The sequence below is a fragment of the Haplochromis burtoni genome, unplaced genomic scaffold (assembly GCF_018398535.1).
Source record: "Haplochromis burtoni strain Fernald_Lab_line unplaced genomic scaffold, NCSU_Asbu1 Contig_21, whole genome shotgun sequence".
NCBI classification, from domain to species: domain Eukaryota; kingdom Metazoa; phylum Chordata; class Actinopteri; order Cichliformes; family Cichlidae; genus Haplochromis; species Haplochromis burtoni.
The window spans coordinates 447,901-460,916 of NW_024582382.1; the positions used below are offsets into that span (position 1 = coordinate 447,901).

General features: G+C 41.2%; 1 protein-coding gene across 5 annotated transcripts in view; it reads right to left on the bottom strand.

Annotated features, from left to right (window-relative positions):
* cdk12 (cyclin-dependent kinase 12) overlaps nt 1-13,016 on the bottom strand; it is a 34,731-nt gene that overhangs the window by 18,952 nt on the left and 2,763 nt on the right. For 2 of the 5 annotated variants that reach the window (XR_006054111.1, XR_006054110.1), the window contains exons 2-14: nt 12,278-12,973; nt 11,601-11,780; nt 11,368-11,507; nt 11,086-11,256; nt 8,498-8,687; nt 7,707-7,763; nt 7,355-7,456; nt 6,260-6,337; nt 6,061-6,177; nt 5,842-5,973; nt 5,426-5,649; nt 4,828-5,247; nt 2,667-3,194 (exon numbers count right to left, since the gene is read on the bottom strand). Coding sequence is in view for 3 of the 5 variants with exons in the window: in XM_005920378.3 (XP_005920440.1) it covers nt 2,782-3,194; nt 4,828-5,247; nt 5,426-5,649; nt 5,842-5,973; nt 6,061-6,177; nt 6,260-6,337; nt 7,355-7,456; nt 7,707-7,763; nt 8,498-8,687; nt 11,086-11,256; nt 11,368-11,507; nt 11,601-11,780; nt 12,278-12,973 (2,920 nt within the window). In the remaining 2 variants the exon portion in view is untranslated. Of the gene's footprint in view, nt 1-1,689; nt 3,195-4,827; nt 5,248-5,425; nt 5,650-5,841; nt 5,974-6,060; nt 6,178-6,259; nt 6,338-7,354; nt 7,457-7,706; nt 7,764-8,497; nt 8,688-11,085; nt 11,257-11,367; nt 11,508-11,600; nt 11,781-12,277; nt 12,974-13,016 lie in introns of those variants that run through there. The other 3 variants (XM_005920379.3, XM_005920378.3, XM_005920380.3) reach the window with 3 other exon arrangements.

Sequence of the window (13,016 nt, forward strand, 5' to 3'; positions counted from 1 at the left end):
ATCAGATTATGTTTAAAATAAACTAGATTCCAAATAATATATCAATCAGCTCAGACAAGGCTGAGAAAATTAAGCCCAGCAGTGACAGAAAAAAAGAAAAAAAAAATCACATTTCATGAATATAATTTGGCGTGAACTGACTGAAATATACTGTCAGTCAATTCACTGCTTGTCTGGAAGTCCACCAAAATCCCTGCAGCTGACAGTGAAGTGCCGGCATCCAAAATGGAGGCTCCATTTTGAGCACCACCGTCGCCTGTCTCTGCCATCGCGAGTACGTGCTTCAGCCTGGCAGCATGGCACATTTATGGGCATTCCCCATAAGGTGCCTTTCTGATTGATGGCACAGCCTCATGCACCTCCCTCTCATCACTCCTCAGTCCTGATTTATTCGTCTAGTCTCTGTGACTTGGCACTGGCATTGCCCACTACTTCTCCTGTGGAAACTCCCTGCGGGCACATTCACTATTATTTGGAGTCCCGGTGGGCAAAGGCATCAGACAGAAACATGCACGCACACACAACACCGTCTCATCTCACTCACACTGGGCCTGTGCTAGAGGGCAGGTGAGCCTCCCACTGCCTCCACTCTGAAAGGATCTCTCACCCAGAGGGCTCAGCTGCTTGGTGGGCCAGAGGGGGTAAGCGGCTCTGTAAGCGGCTCTGTAAGCCTGCCAAGTGACGAACTGGTCTGGGGTATGCACGAAGTCAATCCAGCACGCGCAAAAACTCACACGTGCACAAACACACAGGCAGTCTGCATGAACCTTGCATACTTCTCTCGTTGCCAATCTACATTTTATGAGCCTGTCGGGATCTCCATAAAGAGATCAACCCTAGTAGTGAAGGAATCAATATACATAAATACGCTTTCAGCATAGGGAGAACTACGAATACGTTTTGTGTGCATAGCTACTCGCTTTTTTTGGTTGGTTGGTTGTTTTTTTGCTCATTATGATGAAACTATAAAAATATTTATATAAAATATTCTCGAGCTATGCTAAACCAGAGCTATGACCAAACATAAACACAGATTCCCTTCAGCAATGATAGTGAACAGATTATGGCATGTTTGCTAAAAGGGAAAAAGGGCAAAAGAACATAGGAAGATATCACATTACAAATAAGGGTGAAATATTTGGGCCATTTTCGTGAACCTGTCTAACACACTGGAATGCACATGCTCCAAAATCTCAGTTTGGTAAATCCTTTACATGGAATTACGCATATTTTCTTACTTACTTATTAAATTATTTGTTTGTATCTTTAAGTTGTGGTTTGTGAGATAAATATCATTCCTTAGTTACATTTTTTAAATCAAAACAGTGGTTGGAATTTACCTACCACAAGATCAGATTAATAATTAATAATTATAGCCCGGTACGCAACTTGCTTCACATTGCAGTTCTTGAGTTTCAGTCTTCCGAGAAACCTGACTGTGTGGACTTCCTGTAAACTGAGTGGTAGTTTGCGTTGGTGCCTACCATCTAGTGGCCGCTTTACACAGAAACATCCACAAACGGCAGAACAGACAGTTCATCCGGTCGCATAACTTCCTTTAATAAACTGAACCAAGGGGGAAAAAAAAAAAAAAAAAAAAAAAAAAACACATTACAAAATGTTTCTTTTTACAGACACATGAAACCATTTTTCTTTCCTTTCTTTTTCCAAAGCAAAAAATGGAAACAAAACAATAGACCATTTTTTTTAGGCATGTTATCATTTTCTTTATGTAAAAAATAACTACACAAAAAAATGAGAGGAAAAACAAAAAAAAGCTTTTGTTGGCAGGTAGGTGAGGAGCAGACGTATGCAAGGAGGCTTTCAAAGCCTACTAGGAGAATCGGGAAAAATGTGTTTCTGTATGTTTCTAGCTTTGCATTCATTTAGCAGAAGAGTATGTGCATTATGGAGCAGTTCATCAAAATGCAGTTTATTCCATGTTTGAGACAGGAACATGAGCACTACAGGCTTGTTACGACACAAAGATCTGCTGTATGTAAAGAAGCGATACCTTAAAGTGAGCAGAGTTAGTTTTAGGTGATGACAGAGTGCGTCATCCAAGTAACCTGTACACCGGTGCCATTCAAAGCCGAAACTTAGCCCACATTTTCACACTAGGCCAAGATCATTCAAGGGTCGCCGGGGTCAGAGTGGAGGCACAAAGCTGAGAACAGGGGAGCTCGAATATGAACAGAAAAAGTCACATCTTCTGAGGTCATTTCCTCAAATGTACCCTTATGTAACAACTAACTTCAACAATTCTATCAGACTGTCAGGGTGGAGGATAATTACTTCATTCTCCAAAACACTGGTAATCCTGTTAGAAGGGGGCACTGCTGTGCACATGACAATCATTTGTTCTTAGGGCAAAAAAAGATATTATAGTTGTTTTCAAAGTTGCTTGTCAGCGGTGTAACACTAAATTTGGAAGCTACACTTCATTCGACACCAGACCCTTCAGTGTAGAGGAGAGTGAACGGGTTTGCAGATGGAGAGTATGCATAACCGCTGAAAGTCAGACTAACCTGCTGAGATACTCCCACCATAACACCACATGACAGCTCATTCTGCAGGCAGAGATATTCATGACCACTTCTAAAAATACTCCAGATCTCTTTCATTCAGGCATTCATTATCAAAATCTTTGATCCAACTTTCACTACCTGCACAGGGTCCAGTGAGTCATACTCTGTAGGTGTCCCTCTGTATTTCCTTATAGGCCAGGATTGCTGGACCAGTCCCACGGTACCCAGGTTGATCTCGACGGGGAACTGAGGATCAGCGGGCAGCTCCATGGGAAAAGCGGAGGTCCTGGTCTTTGGGAAACTGTGCTGCAGTGGTAGGAGCAGCAGTCGCTAGTCCTGCTGGGGCTTCAGCTGCAGCTGAAGGTTTAGGTGGAGAACTTGCAACCCATGGTGGAGGGCACTGTCTGTGGGCAAGAGCATCCACAGTAGGAGAAGGATCGTTGCTGCGCTGTGAGGCACCACATTCCGAGTCCTGCTGAGAGATGAGCTGGAGCAAGGCAGCTGCTACAGCAGGGCTGATGTCCTGGCTGGGTTGCGTTTCTGGCGCAGCCTGCTGGGAGTTTCCAACAGTTGATGGAGGTGGACCTGGTGGAGAGGGTGGACGTTGCTCAACAGTTGAAGGCCCCTGGTTGGCCCCAAGCTTTTTTCTTTTTGTCACTGCACCATCTGAAGGGTCCAAACAGAACAGAACACAGCACATTAGACGTAAACTTATAAGGCATAATTAAGTTAAGACCTACATACTAGCTACACACCCACTAATAAGCTTTCTTTTTCCTCTTATACTCCCAACCTGCATTTAAAGACAGTAGCACTGCATTTCAAATAAGCCTATCATGGAGTTACACAACGTTGACATTCCTACCTTTACCACAAGAGGGAGGGCAGAGCACTTTAAGTGAATCAGCACACTAACTAACTACAAATAAGGAACCATGCTGCAGTGGTAGGAGCAATCTTACAACAGTCTGTGTTTTTGGAATCAAACAACTTTGTGAACCTAGTGTAGATGCTATACAATATCACTAAAAACAATTAGACAAAAAAAAAATTGTTTTGTTTTTTTTACATCTGCCAAATGAAACGCATAACCATTTACCGATTCAAGTGAATGGTTATAGGTAGGTAAAAATAAGTGGGTTTTTTTCTATTTTTAAATAACTAGTCATTACCATTTAGATGTTTATTAAACAGAGAAACGTTAATGTCTTTGAATGCACTATAACAGATTAACACTTGCACAACAGATGCAGGCCCACACTTCCAAACCCCCCCCAAAATCACAGAAAAAAAATGTGGGAACTAAGTGGGAAAACAATACAAGGGGCATGTGCAGTTGGATGAACAGAAAAGGTGAATTAAGCAGGAGAATTTCAAGTACTTTCAAAGGGCGGGTAAGACTACTAAAGCAGCACTGTCTATTCTTTCAAATCTACTGCAGTGCAAGGTGGACCAGTGATGTAAGGTTTTCAAATGCTTTTAAAGGTTCACCATTCAGTGTCAGCAGCATAATCAGTGTTATTCCAATTCCTAATCACATTTTAAGAAAAACGTGACCCAGAGTGAACAGTTACCAAAAAAAAAAGTGACAAAAACCAAGGTTAAAAGAAACACATGCAGGTGACATCTAAAGATTCAAAACATTTATTTTCACTTGATAATTTATTAGACTTTCTTCATAAAAAGGGCTGACATTACAGACTGTTTAAAGCAACATCGCTCTCTGTGAAGAATCCATGACACCTGCTTTATAATGAAAATGAAGTGAGGAAGAAAAAACACATGTGGAAATGGGACAGAGAGAAACAAAGACTGTGATAAAGAAACAAGAAAGAGGGAAAATTGAAGGAACATCACAGTGTGAGCCTTTTTACTCAAATGAATAACACTGTACTTTCTTCTGGTTTATTGAGTACACCAGTGATGAACCCGTGATGAACCAGTGATATCCGTGTGCAACAAACCTTTACCTGGTTATCAGGGTCACAGGACAGCAAACGCTGAAAAGACAATTTGCCAGGGTTTTCTTTTGCACTTTTTTTTAATAGTACAGGTGTTTATAGGGGAAGATGTTGAATGTGTGTCACTTGTATGTCATGAATAAAAGAAGGGGTGGGTGTAATATCGGTCTAATAGCCCTATTTGCAAATTTTATTAAGTATCCTAAAATCAAAGTAATTTGATACAGTATATAGTCAGCTTCTGTTTGTTCCTTGCCTGGCTCTTTCCACTCTTATGATTTCCAACTGACCCTGGTACCTTTTCTGTTTCACACTCTATAGGCTAAACCCAGACTTGCCCTTGCAATCAGTAGTAGAAGCGGACGAACCGCGCGTTAGTGCCTCCTCTGACTGAACGCCATTACTTTCATCGCCTTGCTCCTCGGTTTGTGGCTTTATAATTTGGCCCAAAAGGAGAGCCAGTAGCTTGGCCTGGTCTTCCTGGCTGAGTGGCGGATCTCCAGATGTCGGTGAGATCTCTTGGGGTTCAGGAGGCGGCTCTGGGGGCTGAGACCTGGAAGCTGCCTGGGTCTGGTCCTCTGGTGCCCCCTGGTGGTCAGAGGACTCACTAACAGCAGACAACAACTGGCTGAGAGTCTCTGGATTGGGGAGGTTGAGGAGCTGAGCAACCTGGGGCAAGCCGTCTGCCTGTCCCTGGAGAAGGTTTAGCAGCACTGCCAGCTCTGTCTGATTCAACTGCTCTGCAGCCGATGCCAGGCCTAAACACACACATGCATGCGACTAGAATTCAGTGTCAGTCTAATAAAGACACAACAATCAAATACATTTAAAATTAAATAAATAAATTCTTATATAATTTTTTTTTTCCCACAATACAGAAACTTTTTTGAAAAAACAAAAAAATGTGTTCCTGGTTAAATACTTAGTATCTGTTACCTGACAACTCACTCTCTATGTTGGTTGTGGAGGGTGGTTTTCCTGGAGGAGGTGGTGGAGCTCCAGTGGGGCTGTTTGGGGGACGAGGGTTGTCTCCGCTGGAGGTCCCTGTCACATCTTTACGGGGCACTTTGGGCACAGGCACATCCTCGACGACCCCGCTCTGACGTGCACGTCTTCTCTTCTTGCTCCACAACTCGTGACAGTCTTGATGATGAGGAAGGCTAAAAAAGAAAAAAGAAATTGTACAAATTTAAAATATACATTTTATTAGCCAAATAAAACTAAATAAATAAAGAAAATGCCCTAAATAGGCAATAATTGTATTCTGATACAGATAATGTCCTAGTGTTATTTTTCACGTGCTAAATCCAACACTGTCATTGTGTTAACCCTCACTAGAACCAGCTACTAACTCTGGTGGTGGCATCCTGTTGGGCTCAACATCATGCAGGAAGTCACTGAAGAGCGCTTGCTCCGATGTGCAACGGCGTGCAGGGTCAAGGGTCAGCATTCGGTCCAGTAAGTCCAGGGCAGGAGTAGGTAAACTATGTTGAGGAGAAAAAATATTACTCCTCTAGAACCAGACAGAGTTGATCACAGCTGTCTTAGGTAAGCGTAGTTTGAGTACATACTGTGCAAACTCCTCCCGTAGTCGCCGTCTGTACTGCTTCTTGGGTTTCATTGTGTTGAACAATGGAAGTTTAATGACATCAGGCCAAACGGCCGGACAGGGACTCCCACACAGTCGGCTGAGACAAAGGAAAGGGTTAATAAGCTTGATAATTCAATCAGAAATTATTACTTGAAATTTATTTGTGGCAGGCAGTCTACCTGATCAGCTCTAGTTGCAGAAGTTCCTGGTTAGCCTGGAAGATGGGCTTCTTGGTAAAGAGCTCTCCAAGAATACACCTGAGCCACGACAAGTAAGAAAAGGTATTGCATGTATATAATGTATGTATATAATGTAAAGTTTAAAACAGCTTTTAAAAACTACTTAAAGAGTAATGGTCTGGCAAAATCTTGGTCAAATAGGCTTGTGAAATGTTATGAATGTAGGCCCTTTTATTCCAACAAGGTAAAGCTCCTAAAGTATTCACAAGGAATACTTTAGGAGAGTAGATAAGGTTGTTTAAGAGTTGTATGACAAAGGTGAAAGTTTTGTGAATGTTTATAACCAAGTGTGAAAATTCGAATTTAATATGGTAATACCTTTGGGCTTGCTGCAAAATAAGACAAATTATTTCTATAAAATACTATAAAACAATTGAAGATTTAGGAATATGACACATATCTAAAGAGAAATTTGCGCATTAGTCACCAAACGTAAATAGTACATTGTAAAGATTTTATCAAAACGTTCCCAACACATCTGCTTACACTGCAGAAATAAATACTTAAATACATCTACTAACAACCATTACAAAAAAAGTTAACTACCAGACAACAGACAGGTAAAATATGTGAGATTAGACACTGCTGTAATATAATAACAATTAAAAAAAGACTACAGCAGCTGTCCAAATGATCTGCATAAACCATTTTTGAAGAAATTGAGTGAAAATGACTTGTGATGAAGGACAAAGCAAGGAAAACACAAGTCTAGCACAAATATGCCACTTTAGAGTAGTTTGTGGGTTGAGCCAAGGTGAATGGGAAAATAGGACTATTTTGGTACAGTAAACCCTGATGGGTGGGAAGCTTTAACCTGCAATTATGCACCCTAGGCAACTCAGGGGTGTTATGTGACTAACCTGAAGTAAAGGCTGAGACTCTCTCCTCCCCCCCCCCCCAAAAAAATGTCTTAATCTACATAAAAACAACAGTATAATCTGTTGTTCCCCAATTATTCATCCGACAATAAATCATACACTTGAAGACCACCTGATTTGACAGACAGAAGTACTAAGATAACCGTTTTGTACTCACCCACAACTCCAAACATCAATGGCTGGAGAATATCTCTCCTCTCCCAGCAGAAGCTCAGGGGGACGATACCATAGTGTGATTACTTTATTAGTGTATGGCCGGCTAGGAGCAAGAAAAGAGAGATGAGATGGGAGTTAGCAGTCATATATGTCCCCCAGTGACAAATCAGAATCATTTTAGCTCCAAGTAACTGTATTATTTCTGAGACACAGCCCCATCTTGTGGACAGACATTGTAAATTAAAAAAATAAAATAAAATAAACTGCTTTCATTCAGCAACTTAAACACTATAATGTCTATAATCACTAAATGGAATTAAGCAGATCAGGTATATACAACCGTCGCCTCTTACCTTTCCTCTGAGTTGTAAAGACGAGCCAAACCAAAGTCAGCCAGTTTGATCTGACCTCTGCACAAATAAGCACAGATAACATTTAAAAAAAAAAAACAATACCAAAAAAAGCATTGCCAACTACTGAATCTTAGTGCATCTAATCCTAAAACACAACTCAAAGTGTCTTCACTGTAAAAATCAACTGATACTGTAAAATACACACTGCTCTTAAAGAAACAACAAATATTATTGGTCAAATTTGGCAGCGCTCAGGTGCAAATGATCCACTTCTAATGTCTATTTGAAGTCAGCTGTTCAGTAGCAGGGCAATAACTTCAGGCACTGTGGTTTTTAAATCCTCCACTTCCCAGAAAAACACACATTTTCTTAATTCTTGATAGCTCATTTAAGCTCAGTTTTTTCATGCACCTTGGTTGCACATTGGATGTTCAACTGTACTAAGCAACCATCTGTGGGAAGTTGCTGTACTCCACTAAGGTTATCTGAAGCATCCAATTAATTTAGTTACTTTGTAATTAGTTTTCCTGCAGACACACTTTTGAACCCTTTATGCCTGACAAATTATAGCAATCGTTTGATAGTATTTAAGGAATGCGGATACATTTAAAGGTGTGAAGATTACATTTCTTAGTGTTTGTTTACATGGGTGAATAAGAAAAAAAAAAAGTAGATAAAACTTAAAATTCACATGTCACTGTTAGTACTGAAAAACCTGTAACTAGGAACAGCCTTGCTGCTACTGCATTTTACTGCAATTGTCTGCACACAGGAAACAATACTTTACTCACTTGTTATTTAGCAGTATGTTGGAGCATTTGATGTCTCTGTGCAGGAAGTTGTTTTTGTGGCAGTAGTCCAGGCCCTCCATCAGCTGACGCATGAAGCTGCGGATGTGCTCATGGGAGAACTGGACCAGGCCTGACTCCAGCAGGCCCATCAGATCATGGTCCATGTACTCAAACACCAGGTAAAAAGCTCCTAAAAATACAAAGATGTATTCAGATGTCTTAAACAAAAATACATGCACACACATATGTCTGTGGGTTCACATAAGTGGACATGTGTTAAATGGTTAATAGGTATTCAGGTAAATTTAACCATGCTTCTTTAAAAGTGAAGTTACTGAACTGCATTGCACCTGCATTGCCAGCTATTTAACATTCACACAGCCCAGAAAACTCTAGCAGCACACTTCTCTCTGGATTGAAACATCAACGAACTGTTCAAGTTAACAGTGACTACAGAGAACGTAACCAGATGTGGTCATTATATCAGTTCTAGTTTTTCAGTTTTTATTTCTTTTGCTTTAAATTATGTTTTATGCTAACAATTTCAAATGTCACAAACAATTTATTCCCACAATAGTAGCAGTTTCTCTTCCACTTATACAATTCAGTGTTGCAGAGAGGCTGTGTACACCCTGGATAGGTCCCCAGCCGGTCGCAGGACCAACACAGACAGAGACAGACAATAATTCACACTCACATTCACACCAATTAACCTAGCCCCACTAAGTGAAGGTAGAGAACCCAAACGCAACCATAAATATATAACTTGTCATAGAAACAACACTAAATAATGTGCTTTTGTATAAAAAAAGACAGTGTATTCTATGAGCGTCACCTTTTCTTATAATTTTCTGCTCTCATTTTTGTGTGTCATTATCTGCTGGTCAAGGTATGTGTATGCACGTTTTCAGACATGTTACAGTTTCAGGTCTGACTCCGTCAGTGCTGTCACAGCTGCTAAAACATATTTCAGTGACAAACAGAAGTGCTGCACATCCGGTTTCATATAGTGTGCCCACTATTACTTTCCTGGCATATGCCTGTAGTCTACCAATTAGGTGGAATCTACACACCATTTAAATGGCTTCTAGGGCTTCAGTTGTTCAATGTTCAAGAAAGATGTGACACCAGCACAGCCTTATAACTATTTATACTCTTGGTTAAACAGCGCTCAACTAGTTTACAACCAGTTTACTAAAACTAAAGGCATCGTGCACCAGTAATCATAAAACCACTTTTCTCGCACTACCATTTGCAAGGATGACTACAGCAAACTTAAGCTGTCTGTAGGTTCTCATACATTGAATGACATACTCAATTCAAGCAGTGAAAATCGTGCATATACCTAACTCGACCAGATGAATGATAAAAATGCAGTGTAATTCTAGATAAGCAAAAATGTATCGCTAAACTCATTAATAAATACGTTTAGCTATACAATACAAGTGATTACTGCCATCTTTGTGACATCATTTAATTAATTAAACTAAAAACAAGATCCATTGGAGAATTTCTTTTTAAGGGGATGCCTTCTCCCACCTGCAAAGTTTTCCCCTTGCATTTAAAACAAACACTCCCCCCCTAACTTATCATAGGGCTGCTCAATTAATCAAATTTTAATCACGATTACGATCTGGGCTTTCAACAATCATTAAAAATGACTGAGCCCATTATTAGCCCCTCCCTCGTGCTTTACTCTCGCGCTGCTCCGTGTGGCAAATCTAGCGCACCTCTCTGCGTTTCGAACACGTGTCACAACAATTAAGAGCAGCGGTCCCCAACCATTTTTGCGCCACGGACCGGTTTGTGCCCGACAATATTTTCACTGACCGGCCTTTAAGGTGTCGCGGATAAATACAACAAAATAAAACTAGTACCGGTACCGAAGAAAAGAAGATTTATTCATAACACAAGTGAAAAGACCCAGGAAAACAGAGTAAACGATAAAAACGATAACAAAATAACGCTGAAAACCGATAAAAACCCTGAAAACTATACATTTCACACCTGAGCCTCAACTCTCGCGGCCCGGTACCAAACGACTCACGGACCGGTACCGGTCCGAGGCCCAGGGGTTGGGGACCGCTGATTAAGAGGACCCGAGGGAAGCTCAGAAAGCTAAGCAGAAGTTATTTAGAGAGGAGAGTGACTGCTGTTGGTTGAAAAGAGAGGTTAAACAAAACTTCAGTGGTGTGGAAGCATTATTGGTTCGCGGAGTCAGACGTGGATCAAATAGACATAGTGTGTAAACTTTGCTACGGTGTCGTAGCTGCACCACAGAGCAACACTGCAAAGTTCACTAAACATAGATGTTTACATTTTTCATTTATTTTTTATATTGCAAACATCTGCACTGTTATCAGTATTTGCACACTATTTTATAATATTTTATGACAATCTTTAAAGTCATTGTTCAATACATTGTTATTGTTAAATAAATATCGTCAAATAATCGAGATCTCAATTTCAGTGAAAATAATCGTGATTATCATTTTTGCCATAATCGAGCAGCCCTAACTTATCATCACTTCTTACCTACTTATACCCCACATGAAAGAAAACAGCAAGTTTTTTTTTGCCCCCCTTACCTTTATCCTTTTTAAAGTCAAGTGCATCTTGCTTGTCAGTGACAATTTCCTTCATGTTGACAACACTACGGTGTTTGAGCTGCCGCAAGATCTTAATCTCTCTGATGGCTGTGATGGGGAAGCCCTCTTTTTCATTGTCCAAACGCACTTTCTTCAAAGCCACCAGTTCACCTAGCATATTTGGAGAACACATTTTAGAGAGCCACTCTTTTTATTTTTTTTAAATCTTATTTGGGTTTTATTTTTTTAAGGAAAACATAGTAGTAAATGGATTTCACTTACCAGTGTCTTTGTCCTTGGCCTTGTACACTTGGCCATAGGTGCCTTCCCCTATGATGCCAATTATATCAAATTTATCTACACACCGTTTGCCCCAGTCACTTTGGGTATGTTTGCGCTCACCATATCGCGGGCAACAAATCCTGGAAAGCACAAACAAGAAAAGCAGCTAAGACATCATGTGTGATTAATGAAAGGAAAACTTTAAGTGGGTGAGTATAAAAGTGAATGCTGACTTTGGTCTCTTCTTAAGGGCTGTCTGGGGTAAGAGAGGAGGCTGGCGGACAGGTAACTGTGGGGGTGAAGAGTCCCCTCCAAGCAAGGTGGGCGGTAAAGGCAGATCAATAATAGAAGGGCGGTTGCGACCTTCTTTGTCCTTTCTTGATGGCCTCTGGGGAGGAGTGGATTTCTTTGGGCTAATAGAGCAAGATTTAAAAAAAAAAAAGTTTAAGACAAAACCAGGAACACATTTTATGCACCGTTTTCATGTTGATGTAACAACTAACACACACATTCAGATTAAAACTAGTTACAATAAAGTGTACATACCACGATTTAAAAGAGGAAAATTTAAATTCACTTTCATCTAACAGTGCGCCATTTTTGTTTTTTGTAGGATGGTAACTGACATATTTAAAACACCAAAGTGCAAACATAGCATTTATTCATAAAATTTTTCATATCAAGTTATGTCTTGAAATTACTTAATTTTTGTTAAAATGACTCATGAAAAACAAAATGGGATGTCTTGAATGGTGTGTTCAAGACATCCCGATGTACATACAAATCACTGACAAATGACAGTATAAGTCCAAGAATAACAGCTGTAAACTCATACAACAGATTAATAGGCACTAAGCTTGACATAACACAACAGGCACTAGATCAGTGTGCCTGTTGAGGGATTCCTCACCTGTCCTGAGCATTTCCCAGCAGTGCAGGTGGTAGCGGCAGGGGAGGAAGAGTCGAAGTCTTGTGGAGTGGGGTCTGGCGGACAGGGCTGCGAGCAGGAACTGTTGCTGGCGATTTAGTTTGTGACACGGTTGAGGGTGTAGGAGGCTGAATGTTTGTTTCTGCCTGAGGTGGTGGTGGAACCTGTGTGGCTGGATTGGGTGGCGCTGGAGAAGAGGGCTGTGGAGGAGGTGGCGGCGGTGCAGGAGAGTTGTTTGAAGAGGATGTTAGAGTTGCAGTCATCGGCTCATCAGCATTGGGAACATCATGGGATAACTGCTGGGTTGGTGGGGGCTGAGGTTCTGATGCTGCTACTGCTGTTGCACCTTTTTCTGGCTGTAGAGCTTCAGCTTTAGCAGGCCGTGAGGATGAGGAGCTTGACGGTTTTTGAGCTGTCGGAAGTGGAGAGGCGCCACCACTAGCACGAGCAGCCGCCTCAGCAGCCAGGCGTTCCTTCTTCCTGCGACTCAACTCTGCACCTAAGCTGGAATTGAGGGGCAGACGTGACGAAGGAGGGGAGCGGCTAGCTGGCCGGTTACTGTGGGAAATGCTCCCTGTTCCAGCAGAGGAGGTGTGCCTCTTACCGCGGGAACGAGAGGAGGAGCGGTGAGAAGAAGAGTAGTGCAGAGGGGAGCGACTCCTGGAGCGGCCCGAGCGTCTAAAATAAAAAGCACATTTTTAAGATCATTTATAGATTAAGA